General features: G+C 24.9%; 1 protein-coding gene across 1 annotated transcript in view; it reads right to left on the bottom strand.

The window, feature by feature from the left end:
• Positions 1 to 19016, bottom strand: part of LOC129615779 (neurotrimin-like) — a 31879-nt gene extending 12863 nt beyond the window's left edge. The window contains exons 1-6 of the mRNA XM_055531148.1: positions 18176 to 19016; positions 9672 to 9785; positions 9458 to 9555; positions 7978 to 8185; positions 2919 to 3086; positions 1125 to 1253 (exon numbers count right to left, since the gene is read on the bottom strand). Coding sequence (XP_055387123.1) covers positions 1125 to 1253; positions 2919 to 3086; positions 7978 to 8185; positions 9458 to 9555; positions 9672 to 9785; positions 18176 to 18341 — 883 coding nt within the window. The 5' untranslated portion in view covers positions 18342 to 19016. The remainder of the gene's footprint in view (positions 1 to 1124; positions 1254 to 2918; positions 3087 to 7977; positions 8186 to 9457; positions 9556 to 9671; positions 9786 to 18175) is intronic.
• Positions 19017 to 23104: the final 4088 nt, after the last annotated feature.

The raw sequence follows: 23104 nt of genomic DNA, 5'->3' as shown, positions 1-23104 counted from the left end.
TGTATATGATTGAATCAAACAAATTGTTGCATAAACAATGTTTAATGTGTATAACCACCAATCAATATAAAATATTAATATCTAGGTATGATGGGAAAATAACGAGACCGAATTTTCTTTATTGTATTTAAGTTCGTTAGTAAAATGGCAAATTGTTTTTTGTATTTAAAATATCATTATACATTTTAACATCACATTCTGTCTGTACATACTTATTAATGAATATTAATATGTAGATATTACGAATATATGTGCAAATATAATTAGTATCTTTATTATTGAGTATTGATATTGTTAAGGAAAAAGAACGGAAAAAAAATCATTAAAATTAAATGAGTCTTTTCGGTTACTATTTTGGTAATTTAAAAAATCTTTTCGACTAATTATAGCTTTATTTTATTTTCGACAGATCCTTTTAATATAATGCAATTTTTTAATGATGATTTTATTTTCATCTTCATTTTTTTGTAGGTACTTATTATTCAACTGCCGAATATGCAGACAACATTAAATCCTATTAAACTTTGAGAGTTATATTTTCCTCGTATTGAATGCGACATTGTTATTACAGGTTGATTTACATACAAGGTATACATCGTCGGTATGTAAATGCTTCAATTTTTAAAAACTTAAAATAATTATAATAAAAGTTTAGTAAACCAATTTAGTCTGAAATCAAAGAGAACTGGGGCCGTGATCACGCTGAATAAATCAGGTTCATAAATATCATAACAATTCATTTTCATTAAAAAGTAGTTCAGCAAAATGAAAGGAAACGATTCTGTATTAATTTGCTATTAAAATATTACAACAATTTTAGACTCATTGAACGACTTGTTTTAATAATTCGAAAAAAATATAAAATAAGTACATGTAAACTATAGACTTCATTCAAAATTCCAACTCTTAAGTTGTTTGAATATTAAAGAAAATAGTACAAGACGATTATCGTAATTAGAATTTCATTTCAATATTTCTTCATTTTATTGAAATTTAATATTCATAAACAATTATAAATCATATTTGGTAATAAAATATTTTGTTATACGCTTTGAAATATAAAATATAATACTATGTTTATCATAATATATTCATATATATATACTTAAAATATTTATGCTTACAATGAACAATTAGCATTATCCTTTTGCTAACACTTGGTGGTACACCATTTGTGGCTATACATAGATATGCTCCCATATTCAATCGATTCACTTTTGCAATAACCAATGTTGAACCATTATAACTATTAACTATATATTGTACAGTTGTGTGTGTATGTGCATCCCCCCATTGTTATACATTATTTAAAATATACAAAAATACAATTTCATTTTAGATTGTTGTAAAATACAATTTCAGTATTATTTAAATTCTAATTATAGTTATAGAATTATTTACTTAAAATATAATGCAAACTTGCTATTGCCGACAAAAAAAAAATTTATTAAAAGTCATTTTATCATTTTCAATTCATTATGAATTCGGTAAATTAAAATAAATTAAAATAATAATAAAAAAAAACACAGAATAAATGTTACATAGTTAGTCAATATTACAATAAAATTGCATAAAAGGCATTTAGAACAAGTAAAATTATTCAAATAATCAAAAAAATCATTCAAAAGTAAATTTTAAAAAATGAATATTCAATTACATTTAATATTTAATTTTAATGTCAAGAAATTGGTTACATTGAAAAAGAGTAAGACATGGTTGCTATACAGTTACCATTACACAATTTTGCTGTTAAAGAAATTCGAAATTAATATTCAACACCATTATTGGAAAATGCATTTTATAAATAATTTTTAAACGTTTAAAAACTAAATGGTTCATATTTAAATTTCCAATGATTTTTTCATATAGATTCATATTTTGGGATACATTGTGCCTGCCTGTAGTTAATATTTTACAATTGAATAAATGTTTTGGCTGACATTACTCTCTATTGGTTTGAGAAACATGCTGATTTAAATTTCCGTACAGTGTTTGGGGTAATTGGAATTTTAGACTGGAAGAAATTTAATTTAGTTTTTTCGAATTTATTGAATAAACGAATTAGTACATAGCATTTTAAACTTCCGGCTGGTATTGGCATAAAATGAATAACTTGTGAATAACTAAATTGTCCATATGTTAAACTTGTAATTGATTGATTTTTCATATTGGCATATTATGTATTAAAATTTTGAAATTTTAATTATTTCGCATACAAATTTCGTTCCGGAGTGACATATCCAACAATTTTCAATAAAAGTGATATTCCAAATAGATATATTTTTAAGATTTCCTTTAAAAATTTGGTTCCAGAAAAACTTATTTCCATATTTAAATGATTTCCTATACAAATTGTGCTCCAGCCAGACATATTTTCAAGTTTGCATCATTTTCCATACGAATTGCGTTCCAAGATTTCAAATTTCGAATAACAAGAATTTTATTTGTATCTTCCGTTTTAATTGTAATCACAATATTGATTTAATTTCATAACCATAAATTGTTAATTTTTCTAGGAAAGATAATGATCTTAAATGGACTTTGATTAGCTAATATATTAGAATGGATTCATATACCTATATAATTTCCAATTAAAATGCACACCTACAAATTAATAAAAGAAGCTAATGGATTTCATTGATTTACATAATAAATTTGCATATACTAAACTATATCAACATTATAATATATAACATATATATATATATACATATGTGTATGCATTTAATTATATGGAAAACTAATTTTCTTTCGTACACCAAATATTCATTTTATTATTTTAATCTTCAATATTCATTCATTTTATTTGAAAAAAAAAACTGCTTTACCAGAAACGTACATAAAATATTCATTTCAACTTTGAATTTTCTACATAACATGCATACATTTGTATATTAAGTATAAATATGTGTGCTCACCATTTTTAATGCCATCTGATTCACTTAATGGTATTGTACTACCATCTTCTCTACGCCATGTTATCGTTGGTAAAGGAGAACCAGTTGCTGCACATTTTAAAGTAACATTACTACCTTCACGTATAACCATATCTGAACTACTTGGATAATCGAGAATATCTGGAGGAACTGTGAAATTAAGAATAGATATATAGTTAAAGTATTAATAGGTACATATATAAAATTTACGCATATATGTATGTATTTATGCTTGTAATGATGGGTTAATTAAATGCAAATAAAGATTATAAAACAGTAAAAGGAAATAAGATCAAAATTATGATTGCAGTTCATGAATATTGCGGAAGCTTATCGTTGAGAAATAATTTTAAAAAGAAAGCAAAAAAAAAAAAAAAAAAACAGAAAAAACAAAATAAATTCCCACTGGGTGACTTTTATCCTTAATCCGGAATCATATTTTTGGAAGTAAATCACAGAAGCAATTTGATTTTATTATGCAATACATATTTCATATTGACGCAATACCTTTCACATTCAAATGAACTAATTTACTTTTAACATTTAATGCTTGAAGTTCAATATTAATCTTTATGCAATAGCGTAAACTTAATTAGCAAAGTGTTAATAAATTTTTTTAGTTGCGAAAAAAATAAATGGCTCCATATTACTTGTATCTTTATAATTAGTGAGTGATTTTTTATGAACATTTTTTATGAACACTGCGCGTTGCTGGAATCATTCTACGGAATGACACCATTGCGTTAAGAGATTTTTAAATTATATTTAACTCGAACTAAAGCTTACTAAAATTCCTCCCAATTAGATTTTTTATAACAGCTTTTTTGAATATTTTATGTGACGACGATTTTCAAAATTTGACAAAATCTGGTGATTTCGTATCATTTATTATCTAAACCTTACAGTAAAGGATAAGTTATATTACTAAAAACATGATAAATATGTAAGATGGTTAACTATTTAATTCGATGATTAAAATTTCTCTCTTTAAATAACAATATTAATGAATAAAATCCCCGAAAAATTTATTTTCATTTCATAATTATTACGATTTTTAATTATATGCATGAATTTTTTTATTCATTTCATGATGAATTTTTTAAGTAAATGATTTGAAATATAATTTTATTTATAGTTTTGATATAGAAAAGCTAATTATGTAACAAATAAATAAATAGTTCTATTAAAATTAATTCATTGAATAATTTCATCAAATCTATTAATTTAATTCGTGCTCTATAATATTATATTGATAATCAATGTTGACACAGTTTCATTATTATACTAGACATACTAAATTATTTTAATATTGTAGATCATTAATTGTAATTATATAATAATTTTAATTAAATTAAAATCTTTTGAAAAATATATATTTTATCAAATTAACAGGTTAAAGGAAATTAAAATGTCGGAACTAATAACTGAACAGTAAGTTATGAAAATTAATTGCAAAATTAGATAGTGTTTTTGTTTTGCGCTTTTTTTTGTTTTTATTTTAAATATTTAATATGTTTGTTTAAACTAAAGCATTCGTAAAAAAATATATATATTCATAAATTCCGTTTACATTTATATTGAATTTAGATTTTACTTTATTATCTTTAGTTGCCTGACCGTATTTGAAAAAACCGTGCGCACTTACTTAAAATTGATATAGGTCAACTTAAATATAGGGTGATTTGTAAGCTTGTAAGGATTGTAGTGTTTTAATTTGGAAAACAAAACTTTGCTTTGAAATTTTCTGATATCAATGGTATACAATTATGGATACATGATATACAAACATTTTTTTAGGATGACTTACAGAAGAGATTTATGGAAATATTTAAATAGACGTGAAAAAAATGGGCTCTTACAAAAACCTACTTAAAAAAATATTTTTATAAGGCTATAAATAATTTAAATTGGCATAATACATAATGCACTCGCTTTTTTGTATTCAAAATTTCTGTGTTGTATTTAAAAATTTTTAGGTCGAGCCCGTTCTCTCGTTTTAATTTATGTTCTTATCTTGAATTTACTGCTACTATTTTTTCTAGATCATTTGAGGTTTTAAGTCTCCTTCTCCCGCGAATCAGTATTTCTATTTACACATTTTGCTATGATATTCAATTTGCCCTTGTTCACTATAACTTTACTCTAACAATATTTTGAGAGTGTCCCCAAATATTTCAGTTTCGCTTAGGAAATGCTGCTCTCAAACAAAGTATGGAATACCGTGTCTTTTTTTTTTCAACGATAGTCCTTCAATTCTGTAATCTTGATTCTTGTTCAGATAAGCAGAAAACGTGCATGCCCTAAAAAAAAATGTTATATGAAGCTTTAGTTTACCTCACCTCACCATGTTTACTTTCAGAACAAATATCTAGGTCGAGTACGAATATTGCCGTTCATTTGCTTTTGTGATTATTGCTTTAATATTTCTTCAACCGTCTGAGTCCTTGTTTTCACTTCGATTTTAGCATCACACATCTAATTTGAGAGAGCTTTGCAAAAGTAACTCCTCAATTTCTTTATCATCTTAATATTACTCAATCATTTCATTTACCCATCACCTAATACATTCTTTTAATACCTTCACGATTTGAATCACGTTATTAAAATTCTCCTTAAAACAATAGAATTTAAATTAAATTTTATTTACATATATATAGATAAATTAATTTGAATTTAATAAATACGTACGGTTCAAAAGTCTTCGTTCATTGCTCTACTTTTTATTTATTTAGATTTTTCTTTCTAATTAGAATTATTAAAACTATTTTTAGTTATAAATAAAGACACTGCCATAAAAAGTGAGGACAATAATTCCTATAAAACATGAACGTACTTAGAATATATTGAAAGAAAGGAAAATTCTATTAATTATTGTGTTTACGTGATCCGGGTATTTCATTTAATTTTTTAAGTGAACCGTTTTAAAAAAGGACAAAAGAGAATATGCCCTTAATTATGCTTAAAAGTTTTCCTCTTTATATTTTTTAAAAGTTTGATAGTCGTATATGATGAGGGAAAATAAAATATGCCTATTTTTAGTTCTATTTTCTTGTGTAACGCTGATTTAAACCTATGGATATAGAATGCATTCAATAGGTTAGTTATTTAATAAAAATAGAAATAATAAATTTAAAAAATGGTAATGGTAAGAACAATACAAATAATTCAATAACAATGTATTTGCAGATTTTTAATTATGTGCTTCACAAACAAAAATAAAGGATAATTTTCTAAGAGTCTATAAAAGAATTCTGAACGACAGTTCCTTATATAATATCATCATGAATTGATCTCGCATTTGAATCACATCTGAATAGACACCACACTTGTTACCGAATTAATTCAAGTATATTTTCAAAATCAGCTGCCGATTCATACTGTTCAATAACGAATTTGATTTCTGGCTCATATAGTTTTTCATACCAGTCATCGAAGATTCCAATATGTACTAAAATTATGTAGATATTTAGAAAATATTATAATATGTTTATAAAATATTCTAACCAATTTTGAATTTACACGTTCAGAGATCCCCAATAGAGCTTAAAACAAAATTTCACTTTGATAATTAGAACTTAATTTTATTTCTATATGAATTTTATATTAAATTTTTAAAATCTTTGAAGTGCTTTTATTAAAAATTTTTCAATTCATATATAGAATTTCATATTCATAAGATGAAGTAAATATAAAAGTAGATATGGGGGAATAAAACTATCTAAAAAACTTTATTATTAAAAGGTCACTAACGACAATAATATGATATGGTTCCCAAAACATGATTTTAATTTTGCAATTATTTTATTTCTACTTTCATAATACAAGAAAAGAAGCATATTCTTAGGGAAATACAATATAATTTTCTTCATGATGCCATTCATACATACAAACACTCATTTATATGAATGTATTTAAACTGGCTTATATACAATTATAATGTTTGAAAATGTTCTTGCGGAAAGAAGAAAATTAAAAGGACTGGTAAAAATAATATATAAACTTTTCTGCTCATTGTTATTGTTCAGGTATTATGTGAATTGAGTAAAATAAAGGAGTAAAATGGGAATACCATCCAAAGGAAATTATAATATTTATTTCTTATATGTATATGCAGTTATACATGGTGTATATGTCTGTAAATTTAGGTTATTAGTATAAAAGTAGGCAATACTAGGCAGTTAATTATAGTAAGGTGAGCGATTGGGGATGAGAACAAAATTTTAAATAGTTTTTCTTATCAAAGGAATTGTTTGTGTGCCCAATTTTGTATTAAAAAAAAGCAAAAATTTAAAAGTCTTCTGAAGATTCTAACAAGTCTATTATAGTAATTGTTATATAAAAACTAAGTAATTGAAGAATCTTTTTTCATTGTAAATTAGGTCATTTGTCTAAAAGGTTAAAAAATTTGTTTATTTTTTATTTTTTTATAATTGGGTTCAAACGATGCCGACCTATGAACTTACAAACAATAAAGGACAGGACTTTAATGATAAAACTTATAATAAATCTATAATTAAGTAATTACATACATTGCAATTCTTCGTTGGTTTTAGGAAAAATTTTACATACTAAAAATTGAATAAGAAATTCTCACTTTTAAAAAACAAAATTTCTCAGTACGCTATCATTATTTTTGCCACGTCCTTTCAAAAACAAAATAGGAATAAAAATAAGGTTCCTTGCATAATTCTGCTTATATTGGGTGCTAAAGTATTTAACACTAATAATGAAGGGATCTAAGACTAAGTACGAGATCTATTACGTCTTCTTTAGTTAAACCTTCTTGCAAATGGATTCTATATCTACATGAATGTATTTAAAAGTCAGATATAAATGCTACTAATACAGGACTTTTAAAAATTTTGCATGGCAGACTGTATAATTGCTTTATATCAAAAAATATTTATTCAAAATATTCATCGGATAAAAATTTAACAAAAAATTATCCTCTGAGAGGAAGATGAAATAATATCAATGTACTACTCATGACATGACGATTAAGCAATAATATCCACTACAATTCTATTAAAAATTAACTTACCTACAACATCTAAATACCCAACTTGATTTTTCATTGGATCAGTATTTATTTGACACATGTACCATCCTTTATCTGATTCTTTAACATCACGAATTTTTAATATCCAAGCACGTTTTTCACTATGGGTTATGCTCATTCGATGATTTTTTGTAATTACGTGAGTTTGAATTGTTAAAATTGTTTGTGTATCGACTCGCAACCACGCAATCTAAATTTACGAGGAAATACAAAAAATAAAAGAAAAAATATATTAAAGTTTGATACTTTAGTTATCTGCGCTCACTTTATTTAACTTTATTTATATAGATTTTTTTTTAGAAAAATTTACAAAACTAAAAAGTTTGTTTAGTAGAAAAGTAATCCTTTATGTTAACTTTATTGGATATTAAATTAAATTTTAAGGCTAATTTTTAAAATTCTGATAGCCTAGATTTTACAAAAACCATAATACTATATAGAGAATATTAAAAAATTTGATTCTTCATTTGAAAAACGGATACATGCTACATTAAATTTAGTCAATGTGTATAGTTTTACTAGCCATTTATTAATCATTTTTGTAAAGCTCTGTATTTTATTTTAACAAAAATCGCAGATCTCAAAAATTTTCCACCTATTCTTTAAAATTTGAAAATATTAATAATTATCCGTAGGATTTAGATTGAAATTGTTCGACATATTTACGCAGAATTTAGTTTGTACACCTTGTACATTTTTATATCAAAAATAATTACCTCCTGCAACTTGAAGTGCGAAATGTTAATTTCAAAACGGAAAAAATTGTAAAAAGAAACGAATTAATTTAGTTATTTATAGCACGTCTAGTTTTTTGATTTTCCTATTTCAAATTGAAAAATAAAAAGCTAGAATCCTTAATGGTTAGTTAACATGCTTAATCCGGTTTCAACGTATTTTTCGCTCTTTAGGAATTTGTTTTATTCATTTGGTATTTCTGTTTTTCTTTTTTTTTTGTTGAATAAAATCAGTTTTATTGTGGCTTTTCTAACAAAATATGTATGTATGTATAGTTATATACGGTCCTTCACATGTCAATCAATAGTTAGTAGGCTTATTTTCAAATTATGCAAAAGTACAAAATTACGAAATATAAACTGTGAAATTTCCAAAAAAAAAATTAGTTCAAAATGTTTATTTTATTCACTTTATTCTTGTTTTTTTTTTTTTGAGGTTATAATTTGTGTTCTGTATATTGAAATTTCCAAAGTTTGCATTTGCATAGAATTCATAGAAATGAATTTGAAATGTGTTTTTGGGCAGGAATTTACCGTAGTTTTAATTTTTGTAAAATTGAAATATTTTCGCAAAATTACATATAATTTGTATTGAATTTCTATATATTTCAATATTTTATTGATTAGATTATAAATATTGATTCGGAAAGAATAGATTTTTGTTTAAATATTGGCTAATATAAATAATTATACAGATTTTAAGTGAATTATATTGAAAAATTATTTACCTTATATGTCTGTAAATTATCGACTATACATTGTAAAATTGCATCACGACCAATTGGTATAGTTACATTTTGTAATGGTTCACCAAATTTTGGTAAATCTAAAAAATAAAATTTTAGTTGAATGAAATAATATAAATTTAAATATGTATGTGCGTATGTAAGTAGTTCTACAAAATATTTTATTTTGTGTATAAGTATGTGCATGCTTACTTACCTTTGTCTGGTATTGGGCTATTTACAAAAAAATTGCCATCACCTCTAATATCCTCTAAAAATTCATCATATTTTTCAGATGATTTTTCATATTCTCCTTCGATGTATTTGGGTTCTGAAAAGAATTTCAAAAGTATTTTAAATTAAAAATTTAAGTTTTCCAATTAGAAACACGAAAAGTTAAGCTATTTTCACTATAATAACTTTTTTGGTTGAAGTTTAATTTAGAGAGGGAGAAATATCGATGGCAATATCGATACTATGTATAACTGTCAAACAACGAAACTATCGAAATTTTAAAAGTCGATATAATACTATCTTTAAATGAACCGTTCAGAATCTTGTTAAGGTACCATATTAATTATTTGAATGGAAAATTTTACAGGCAAGAATGATTTAAATAAATATTCTTTTTAATTTTATAAATTCCGTGAAAATTCATATTTGTGACGATTAGAAAAAACCTCCGCACTAAAGTTGAAGAAGTTAAATTTTTGAGAGAGAGAAAAAAAAAATATACTTAATATAAAGAGAATTTCAAAATTTCAAATTTTCACATAATATAAATCAGCTTGCGGCTGAACGACGAACCATGGATTCACCTTAAGTTTTGTAATGGAAGTTTTTGTCCATCATCTGATCAGATTCAGAGTTGTCAGAGATCGCTCTGATCAGATAAAAAAATATTCTTATATGATCAGATTTTAAAAACAAACATGGTGGAGCTTATTCTGACATTTAATTATTTTTGAAATTTGAACTTCCAAAATAATAAGCAAATTCTAAAAAATTGTTCTCCAGTATGTAAAGTGTGAAAAATTCTCTGATAGTAAAAAGAAATAAAGTTTTTAGCTTGGAGCGCTTAACGCTCTCTGAAGTTAAAAACAAACATTGGACGAAAATGCTTAATGTAAGTAAAAATTTATTTGACAGATAAATGTGGCATCTTTTGGCTGTAGGCAGTAGAATTTTTCTCGTTAAGCATTTTAAATACATATCTATTATTTTTCTTACATTTAATTTTTGGTGTTAAGAAAAAGGGCATATTCTTTAAAAATTTTCTAATAAATTAAGGTAAATTTACATTAAAATCCATATGACATATTTAAAAACTTTGCTATACAACTAAATGAGTAAAGAGGGGAAGCCTATTGTAAAAATCTATTGCGTCGTAGTTTGCAAAATCAGAATTTGCAATTTTGTTTTTCATTTTATTGTATTATTTTTTAAAATGTTTTTGCAAATTGTCAAATATAACAGTACACATTTGATCATTCGCACATATAAAATACAAAAAGTTTCTTATAAATTACACATACATAATATGTTTACATTCGCGTTGTATTTGTTCTTTATCTGATTTGCAAACGCTACTTTTTTTTTAAATATTTACATTGTATAAAATGTTTATCTAAAATAATATTTAAATTTTTTTATTGATATTTTTGTAACATTTGATTTAACAATAATTTCAAATAAATTTCAAAATTCATTCCTTTTTTATATGCAAATACAACATAATGTAGATATTGTAAGTATTAATTTTATAACTGTTCTGTAAATAGGGACATATTATGTATTTAGTTTTTCAATCCCATGCATATAAAGCCTTTTAATAAAATCGAAAGTGAGTAACATTGTAATGGATAATGTTGACAGCATAATTGTAATAAATACTGTTAATAGAGCAATTATTGAATGCTGAAGAAATAATGTTTAGGGTAATAGAGCTTACAGTGTCACATAGTCTGACTGATACGTGATGATAGTGATATTTATTTTAAAAGATTCACAACTCTTTTTATAAAACAAGACTAATTTGTAATAATTGGTTTGAGTTTATAATAATAATATGGAGCTCTCTACGATATACATCAAATAAATGATGGAAAATAAATGGTGCACAATAAATTTTTTCATTCAAAATTAATTTCTTTTTTTGACAAATCTGAATCTCCTCTGAGTTAAAAAGTGAAAACATTCTTTGTTAGTAAAGTTTTTAAAAGAGTCATTATGGAGGCAATTTTGATCCCTTCGTTCTTTATGCTCTTTATATAACCTGTGAAATTTGTATTGTGCGTATGCGCGTCTGCTTCAATAATTTTTTAAAAGGTTTACTATCGAATGAATGTTCTTCAAACAAATGAATGAATATCACTATCTACTATCGCATTTACCACTATCGGATAAATCAATAGTTTTTCCTTTTAAAATTTAAATATTTTTAGACGAAAAGCTTTTTTGTTAAAACTTCTTTCGTGCTTTTCAAATAAAGTTTGGCAACATTATTTCAATTAATTCTATATTTCAATTTCATATTTATATTTCATATTCTTTTAGAATAAAAACTTTCATTACCCATTTTATCTTTTTTAGTGTTTTTTATTATATTGTGCAGACGAAATTAATCGTTAGATAATATGAAAAATAGGTACAATGTGAAGCAAAGCTTTAAATAAACAAGTGAATTTTAAAATTGAGGAGCAAGAAACAAAATCTACCACTTTTTTATTTCACACAAAGTGTAATTGAATATGAATGTATGTAAGTATGTAAATAAATATTTGTATATAACATATTTTTTATATTTTATAAAACAAAATACAAATGAATAACTGTAATATTTGCAATTGCCGCCAATAACATCAATGAAATTCAATTCAATGTAAAAAAATTTTTAACACCGCTTTGTTTTTTGATATTTTTAATGTTACCTAGCACGTCGTTTTATAATAAGAGAGGTCATATAATAGCACCAAATTTTGCATGTCGAGTTTTCAGCGGAAAAATTTCCGTCTGCCAGTCTCGACTCCTGTATTCAAAGTTCGACTCAACAATTTTTGATGGTAATTCGTATTGGATATATTTTGGTGATGTGAAGGTTTTATTAACTTTTGTCTTTCGTGATACGTATATCAGGTTTCAGGAAGGAGAAGACTTTCAAAACTAAATTATATTAAAACTTTTTATACTGTGTTTTGGAAGTGACGGGTTTTTACTATAGGCCGAGTTTAAATTCATCTTGATATTTGAATTCTGTTTAAAAAACAATGAGTAAGTTCGGAAGCATCAAGGCTCGGAAACAAAACTTTTGTTAAGGAACTGATTAATGGATTTGTTGAAATTTAATATTTTAATTCAAGTTTTGAACTAAATTATCGGATTATTGAAAATGATCCATTATGAGCGAAATTAATGTCTTTATAGGTAGGTAAGTACATTAACTTAAAGATTTTCTAGCTTTTATACAATTTAAAAGAAGATTTACATAATCTGATTTAACACTAACAATACGATCGGTTATGTGCTGTTCGTATTAGATTTGTTTCCAGTACCTATCTCTATAATCTCAAAATAGTTTTTTTTTGTTTTTAATTAAAATATATTGGGGCATATAAACGAAACTAAAAAGTTTATTTGTTATTTTAAATTTTTGTTTATTTGTCTTTTTAAAAATTCCAATTGGTCATATAAATAGAGTAAAAGCGTTGGTTTTTGATGTTGATGTAAAACAAATATATGTATAAGGAACCAAAAAAAAAATAAAATCTTTATATTACATTGTACTGTAATTTTTCGATCTCTTTGAACCCTTCGGATATTGAAAACCCTCCCAATGAATGCATGAATTTGCTTTTCATTTAGATGTTTTTTATATGTAAGTGAATTACTTTTTTATATTGTAAGCATATACGTGGGTAGATGAAGTACCATATATGCAGTACAAACTATAAATGGTTCCGTATTTGCATAAATATGAGGAACAAAATACATGCAGAAGTGCATTTGTTGTGTATAATGTACGTACATAAATAATATGTATGTATATACATAAATCAAATTTCCAATCAAAATATTTTGTACAGGATTTTCATTTGTTTTTTTTTATATTAATGTAATATCCTTATTTTTTTGTTTTTTTAAATTTCGTTATCTTATGACATTTAAAATGATTTTACATTCTCATGGTAATCAATTAAAAAACAAACTAAAAAATCGAATATGTTTCAGGGCAATTTGGATTACATAGAGGTAGTCTGAGGAAATTGGAAAGCGTTGGCATTTGCAAATTTTACGAGGGAACTGAAGATACTTATGGTGATATTGATTTACAGAAGAAAGAAGTCTAGACAGTTACGTTTAAGCAAAAACGGAGTTGTGAGACATTATTGAACCCAACCTGAATTCCAAAGTACTACTCGAATTTATCAGATGGATGGATTTTGAAACAGTGCGTTAGAAGTAATAAATGGTTTAAAGTCACAACAGATTCGCTTCATGATTAGCGGTGCATATGCGACAATGTACAATCTACAATGATACATAGAAGAATTAAATTTTTTATATAAAAACCGAAGAGGAAATAAAAACAGTTGGAGATCAACACATTCCATTAATAAAAAAATAACACTCGTGATTAAGACAAAGAAATATCCGAATGGGGTAGTGAAACATAAATTTTTGAATTTTATTACTATAAATGTAAAATAATGTTAAAAAACCACTTATTATTTTAAACGATTAAATAAAGAAAGCAAAGGAAATGCATATAAACATGCACATATATCATAGGTATTGGCACATGTGATTATTCGAGTATGAAAAAAAAAAACTAATAATTCAATGGTTAAAAACGATTGTGGGTGCATTGCACAATTTTCAATTAATTGGTTATGTGACACTTTTTACTAAATATCTTATAAAAATAAATTAAATATAGCAATATGTAGGTATGTATCATGCATATATCGAACTACGGTACTTGAAAAATTTTAAAAATAAATCCGTGTATATTCTATAGTTACAACTGGACCAGATTATTTATCAGAACATTTAATTGCATTCAATTCAAAGATGAATTTTATTATGAACAGTAACAGTATAAGATGCGACAGTAAGGTATATATTTAAATAGGTTAACACACGTCTTGTTAACTGTTCAGTCCAATAAAAGGCAAAATTAAAAACAATACAAGGAAAAATTTTTATTAAGTTCAAATTTCAATAAAAGACAATAATTTCATATATGTATGTATATTTTGCCTATAGAAAAACGTAATTTATTATAATTTGTTCTTTTTTTTTAATTTTTTAGAATATTTTGGATGATATCTGTGATTAAAAAAGGATGAAGTACAACAATTTTATGCAATAGAGAAGCTAAATAACAATAATCTTATTAAAGACCTTTAAATTTGGGATTAAACTCTAGTGGGTAAAATTTAAATAATTTTGATAATGACCTTTGTCAAATACTAATCGATTTTGTTCAATTTTTATAAAGTCACATTTTTTAATGACAAAATCTAATATTTTTTGTTCTTATGCACACTAAATTATCGATGAAAAGTTAATTTATTTGTTGTTTGACTTTACAAATATAAATTATAATTAATTATAGTTATCGGTATATCAAAAAATATTAGGATATTAAAACAAGTTATTATTTTGTTTTTTTTTGTTTTTTATTGAGTAATTACTATATTTTAAAAGCTTATTCAAAAAAAAAAAAGAAAAGTAACAAAAAACTATAAAATTTCATATTAAAAAAGATAAACATTTATTTTTTCCACTCAATTAATTCGATGTTCAAATTAGCATATAAAACAGGGATAAATAAAAATAAATAATTATGTAAAAACATAGTTGAAAAAAAAAAAATACATAATTTAAAAAAAAAGTGCTAAATTGCAAATATTTAAATTTAGTGTAGGTACATAAATCATTGATTATATATGTATGTATGTACGTACATACGTTAATATCAAAAATTAATACAAAAATTTTATGCCGTTCAATATTTCAATATTGTACATACAAAAATGTTATCCTTACATTTCAGTCTGCATATAACTAACTGGCTTAACAAGGAATATACACACTATTTGATTTTTAATGAAGTTCCTGTAAATGCCATAGTGTTCATATAGTACGCTTGATTTACCACTAGCATTTACTAAAATTTTATTAAAACGCATGTATTACGTATTCCGTTTCAACTGAAAAATAAGTACAATCCTAAATAGACGTATGCCAACTTCAGTAACATAATTACATCAGCTGAAGTCGCTGGAAGGGATACAAAGAACCTGCATAAGACTTGGCAGAATGATCGCAAGATTGGCCAATCTGGTAAAAAGAAAACATCCGGCTTCAATATAACAACTAAATAACAATAACGGAGAACAACTTGATGAAAGAGCAGTATCTCTATCCCTATATTTAAAAAGGTGACAAAAGTATACTGCAAAACTATAGGAGAATCATTTTATAGAGCATGCAGAAATTATTTACAAAAATAGTTCCTTATAAAATTGCACATACAGGTCTAGTATAAAAACGACAGGACTTTAGAATTAAGAGGTCCCTAACTGCTGCAATATTTATTCTGAGACAAGCGGTTGAAAAATATTCAACCACATCACATTAAATTAATTCAAATATAGCGGCTGTAGTTATTATTAGTCCAATATTATTTAACATTGTTATGCATCATATTATAAACACTATGAATGTAGCGGGATGTGGCTATAAAATTAGTGATCTCAAACTGAAAGTGATCTGCTATGCCGATGACGCAGTACAGGCATCAGACAACAAAGATGATCCGCAACGACACGCGTACTCGTTTTAAAAAGATGCCTCTGTGTTCAACATGATTATGTCAACTAGTAAAACACAATCAATGACGATATCCAAATATTTCCTTAGAATCAAACATACTGTGAGCAATAAGAGTATCGATTAAGTGATGGAGTTTAACTATCTCACCTCTTTAATAACTTAAGCGAAAAACCTAAGTAAAGAAGTTAAGATAGAACCAGCTAAAGCTATTTCTATTTCAACATATCTCGGAGGTATTATTTGGAAGAATCGACAGAAAATTCTGAATTTACAAGACTTGTAAATAAAAAAGAAGAAAAGAAAGAAGAGACTAAAATCAAAATTATGTAGAAAAAGGTACCCCGTAGATTCCACTAATAATATTCGTATTATATTTAATATTTTTTAAATATTTAATTATAATGGAATAATAAACATACAACTTATACCTATAATATATTATATTCTGTTAAAAATAATATCCTAAATACTATATCTACTTACATTACGGTTATTAAAAATATGCTACATAATTATTAATATATGTGTATTACATAATTGAGTGTGTATTGTACTACATAATAACGTGTAATGTAAAGAGTATTTTAAAATAAAATTTCGTTATAAAATTTAATTAGGATTAAAGAGAATTAATTTTCATAATATTTTTTTAATTCTGCAATATTCTGCTTTTGAGTTTGTACAATTTTCAACATGACCATTTTTATATTATATCAATAATATTTTATAACAGTTTAAATATTTTATAGTATTCTTTAATCTATAATCATGTTAACGAAATTGTAATAGGAAATAATTTCTCTATTTTATTTTTTTATTAATACTAAAATATAATTTACTTCCTCGTGAAATTATAATGGGTTCTATTATGAGTTATTTAAATGTAGTCATTGATATGTGAAATATTTTGGCGTAAAGCCGTTGCACGCTTACATTCTCATATTAAAATATTTTAAATTAAATCATAAAGCTATAATAGATAATGGTTATTAATGGTTTTTGAATACTTATTTGGTGTATATAGAGTATAGATTTTTTATTACATTGTTTTATTAGTGTATTTATAATGTTTGGGGGCGCAAAAATAATTCTCCCAAAGGATAATATTATCTATTTAAAATTGTAATAAAAATTAAATTATCTGCAAAAAGATAAATAAATACAAACAGTGCTTTAAAATATTTATTTAGAAAATTCACAATTGATTTTTGATACGATACTGGTAACAAAAATAACAAAAAATATTTAAAAAATTGGAAAACAATGCTATTTTTCACAGGCCGGCCTTTATATATCATGTGATAAAAGTTTTCATATTTCCATTGTCCACCTTTACTCGGTATAAAATTTTAAAGGTAACATAATAAGAGGGTAATTTTTTTAATTTAAACAAGCTGGATATTATGGAACAATATGCAAATAATACATTTAATGCCAAAGTGTAGGTCTTATATATTCTCAAAGCTCTATATAGTTTGTCTATCTATTTTGAAAAATTGTGTCCAACAGATTTATTAAGAAGGAAATCTTTCGGCCACATACTGAGACAAATATAGAAGACTATTCTTATGGTGTATTACATCCCCAAATATGTAATTCCTGGCTCAGTTTGTAGAGCTTTATTTACTTGAAAATGGATCCAGAGCTCTCGTTGTGTTTAATGGAGACTGTTTCCGCTTCTTTATAATTGTTTGCGGGAATAAGTTGCCTTTTAGAAATTCTACAATTTTTATTTTAATAACAGTTTTTCAATTTTCCATAAGGTGTTGAAGTTTTAATTTTAATCGTAACTTAATAAAAACTTAACATAATGTTCAAAAATAGGCATTTAGCACATTTTTTACAATTAAATATTATAAATATTATAAAAATAAAACTTACCATCATTTTCATCATTGTTTACGTTTCCGTTATCACTAATAATCGTTGCTGTTATGAAAAATTTCCTTGTATTACAATTTTCATAATTGTTGCCATTAAATATGAAAATAAGAGTAAAAACACTTATAAATAAAAATGTTTTCATACGTATATCTAATTTTTTCATTATGATTTATTGTAGTGTTGCCACAGATTCAACATAGAAGGCAATAACCTTACACATAAAAAATTTAATTGTTTTGTTTTCATATATGAAATTCAATATTCTTCTGTTTTAAACTATGTGTTTAATTATAATTTGAATCGGAATATTTTAAATTTGAATTTCTATATTGATTGAATTCCGAAAATAAAAATATTTTTTATTCAATTTTTTTTACCATTTCTTTTCGTGTATGTATTTGCAATTCAAAACAAAAGGAAAATCACTGTTACAATATTGTTACCACATTTTATTTAAATTTCAACAATAACATTATTTTCACTATAATAGTTGTATATTTTGGTTAAAAAAAATTCATATTGACTTTATTTTAATGTGCTTGTTTTCGTTTTTATTTGAGTTTTTATTCAATTTTCCACCATTAAATAACACTATCGCCTCTTCGAATCGAAGAGAAATGAAATTTTTTATTATTTTGTTCTCTTTTTTCTATATCTTTTTAAATCTCTTCAACATTTTGGTTTTTTCACTTATTTTGCATTTTTGATTTCATACTTACTTATATATTCTTCATTTCTTTAAAGTACAATAAATAACTGTTTTTCAAACAAAGTATAAGAATAATACGATAAAAGCAGAAAAAAAAATCAATCTCTTTTTCATTTTCATACAATTCGGTTATTTTCACACGATTTTTTTTTGCCTTTTTTCTGTTTCTGCAAAGATTTCAAATATAAGATAAAAAAGAAAAACAAAACTTTTTTTATTTTTATTTCACTTTTTGTTATTTTTAAGTCTGCTTTTATCACAGAAGTGTGATGACACAATGAAAACAAAAGAGAAGTATAATAAACAAAGAAACAAACATAAGTTTCTAATTTCTTCAGTGATATCTACGATTTTGATCTATTTGTGGACTGAAAGTAGCGATCAGGGGTGTATTTCAGTATCAAAAGCTGTAAAACAAAGTATTGGTATAGGAAAAGTCTAAAATTTGAGAGCAAGCTTCCAGCTTAATAAAGTAGTTTTTTAACGTTTATAATGTTAAATAGTGTCGCCAATCTCCTTATTTGATTGTTCAAAAATTTATTTAAGAAGCCTCTATCCCCTATAGTTTCGTCTGAAAATGCATATCGAGATTTACACAATTTTCATACAAAGTAATTTTTTTTAAAACACCGTTACCTAATAGATTTCTACAATTTTATTATATGATTTTCTTCTCTTACGATTTAGCCAGAAAATGTGGAAAATTCTTTGAAATCTTACTGAAATTAGAAAAATAATTCACCATATGGTGATTTAATATTTTACTGTTACGCTACTGTTCATTAGCTAGGTAGTATTCATTCTTCAGCTTAATTCATTCATGCTGTTGTCTCTGCTTATTGTTAGTTTAATGTTTGTTTTGTTTTTTTTCTCTTTATTTCACACTTACTTAGCAAACATAAAATAAAAAGCTGGATAAAGAAAGAAAAGTTGAACGGAAATAAAACGGAAGAGGGATAAACAAAAAAAAAAATGATAAGCAAATAATAAAAGAAAAACATAGGAAAATTGTTTAACGATAGCAAAACAAAAACAGTTATAAGTTGAAAATAATGTGCAGTTATGTTCTCATCTGAGAATGTTTTTATTCTTATATTTATCTCCCTTATATTTTTTTTTCTCTTTCTTATATGTTTTTTGTTTTGAAACTTTTTCTCTATTTTACGCTTTATTTTTATCAATTTTCAACAGGGAGGTGGAATTTCATAAAATAGAGCAATAAATGTAACGGGAATATTTAATAGCATTAAAGAACGGATCTAAAGAACTGATATATTTTTTTTTTTTTTGAAAAATGAATTTAGTCTAGAAGAGAATATTTTACGAATTCTTAAATGAAAAAAAAAAATATTAAATTCTTAAAATTTTTCATGAAAATTAAGAGTTGAAGGAAAGATTTTTAGAAGTTTTCAATGTATTAATTAAATTTTAAATTGTCTTGAGGGGAAAGTTAGGTACAATTAAAGTTAAATTCAACAGATTTGATGATATTCGGAATTGAATTAAAGAAAATGCTTGTATGAGAAGGTGTTGATTCAAGCAGTGATAGAGAATAATAAAAAAATTAAATAGAAATTTATGAGAAATATTGGAATCAGAGTTTCCTACATATATAAAAATTTTCATATATAGGATAATTTAGAAGTCGTACAATATAATGGATTGTGAATTTTGGTAAAATGGTGCACTTTAATCTTTAATTTGCCCTAATGTATTGTGTGGTGATCTAGGAGCGAAATATAAAAAAGCGGTTATCAAAAAAATTTTCAAAACAATCCCGATTATGGCTCTCTACAGTAAGTGGAATTAAGCCAACTAATAGATAAAAATCAGTGCTTTGGTATCATGAATGTCTATATCAACAAAAGATCATTTCTAATTTCAAAGCTTTTCCGAAAAGATAGTCTACTATCAGCTATTTAGTTTCGTCCAAAACAAAATCATATTCTAAATGTAGAAAACAGCACTAATTGCTTAACTTCCAAATTTCCTGAAGAAAGTGCTTTGAAGTAAAATCTGCTTAGATTTCTGTTTAATTTATAGCGTCACTAACTTATTTGGAATAAGATTTCAACATATTATTTACCAAAATTTGCGACTCGAATTTTTTTTTTTAGTAATTTAATATTAAATTTTCATTTCTATTCTGATGATTTAAATTTGTAGAGTAAAAATGAAGTAAAATCAAGTAAAATGTTGATTTATTTATATTTTCTTTAAGGGTTTTTTTTCCCAAAAAATAACAGAAAAAATGAAAAAAAAAAAAACAATTTCATCTTCCACACCGTGTGTTTTTTGTTGTTTTTTCGAAGGAAATCTATGGAGATACCTTAGAATTTTATAGGTAAATTTTATTTTACGCACAATTCCTTTTTTTTTTAAATGTTCTCAAATGTTTACTTATTTTTCCCTTTAAGGTATATAAAACAATATTTTTGAACAAAAAAATGTTACAAGTTATACAAGTTACAGGTGTAATAATGTGGAAATCTTATAAAAGTTTCACATAAACAGTCAAGGTGATATTTTCAATAAAAATTATGTATAATAAAGAATTTAAGATGAAAATTTCATTTTTTTTGTATAGAAAAGTTTTAAAAATTTTATTTAAATTTTTAAGAATATTTTTGATTTACTTCAAATATTGTCTTCAATAATATGGAATCGTTTATACGTATCAAATAAGTTTTCCTCAAATTTAAAATGTAACAAACAATATTCTTCCTCGGAAGTTTTTGAAATGAAATAGCTCCCTGGATGGTGGCTTCTTCCGGAAATTCTAAACAATTTTCATTTGAAATTTCTCATTTATCTTGATTATTATTTAAAAAGTTCTACTCTCATTTGGAAAAGCTTAAGTACAGCATATTACAATGAGAATTTCAGCTATTTCCCCCAACAGCAATCTGGTTTGAACACTCAAGCTACTTCCCCCAACAGAAAACTTAAGGCAAGGGTGGACAACAGAATAAAAGTAGCCAAAATTGCAATATGTATTCTTATTCTTTGGAATTTTGAAAATTTTAATCTAAATCAAAATTTTTTGAAATTCAATTTTTTGGAGTTTTTATTTCTTATTCAAATTTTTATTGATCTAAAATTTTCATCCCATAAATATGGAATTTTACTGCAAAACATGAATTACTCAAACTAAAATTCAAAACATTTGAATAGAACAGTTCAAATTTCATCGAAATTTTTATTCCATTTTTTCAATTAATGATTTTTGACGAAAAAAAATTTAATCCTGATATTTTTTAAATAATTGTAACTTAAGTAGAGCGATTTTGTTTCTTGTTAACAGCAGAATGTGTAGGAGAGTTCGCATATTGAAAATTCTATTTTTATTCCAGCTCCGCACAGTCTATGTCTCGGTGAAATATATTGCGAAATAAACATTGAAATTAAGTGGTTTATCGAATATATAAGAAGAGAGTAAGGTGTAGAATCAAAATAAAATGTTATGTAATATTAAATTTAGGGAGTAATTGCTATTTTAAAATTAGGAAAAGAGAAGAGCTAACAAATATTAAATACTTTTGTACTTGAACATTTTATGCAGCGTAGTTCATTATTAATATTCACCCAAATTTTTTAAAAAAATCACTCAAATTTGAAAGTTATAAGAAAATATGTGTTTGTTGATAAAATTTTTAATACTTTGTTAAATTTTGTTTTAAGAAGTTAATATAGAATTGAATTTGCTATAAATGGGTAAATTTCATAAATATAATGGGAATTTTTAAAGGTGAAATGAAAAATATTAGAATTTAGTTGACTCGAAAAAAATATCGTATAGTTGAGCAATTGCTCATGCTTTATGATAATTATCACTCAGCAAAAGCCTTATGTCACTTCTCGCATTAATTTTGGTAATCATTAAGCCATTGGTTAAAATCAAAACTATATGACTAAAGACAATTTATTCATTTTGAGCGATTTTTAGCGAGTGATGTGAAATATTTTCATACCAAAATTTATGTCTTTAAGAATTTTAAAATTATAGGAAAAAACTTTGCCCTTTACTTTAACCCAACAAAATTAAAGTACACAAAATTAAATTTCTTATTAAAAAAAATTCGAAAATGTTGTTAATAAAATGTACTCGAATTTATTTAAAATAACAACGGTCTTACTTATTACAAAGTCGTCCAATAAAAAGTTGTTCTCAATCTTACAACAACAAGAACAATAACAAGTACTACTACCCTTATTTC

The sequence above is a fragment of the Condylostylus longicornis genome, unplaced genomic scaffold (assembly GCF_029603195.1).
Source record: "Condylostylus longicornis isolate FDR11 unplaced genomic scaffold, ASM2960319v2 ptg000005l, whole genome shotgun sequence".
Taxonomy (NCBI): Eukaryota; Metazoa; Arthropoda; class Insecta; order Diptera; family Dolichopodidae; genus Condylostylus; species Condylostylus longicornis.
This window is presented reverse-complemented; position numbering and strand designations above follow the sequence as displayed.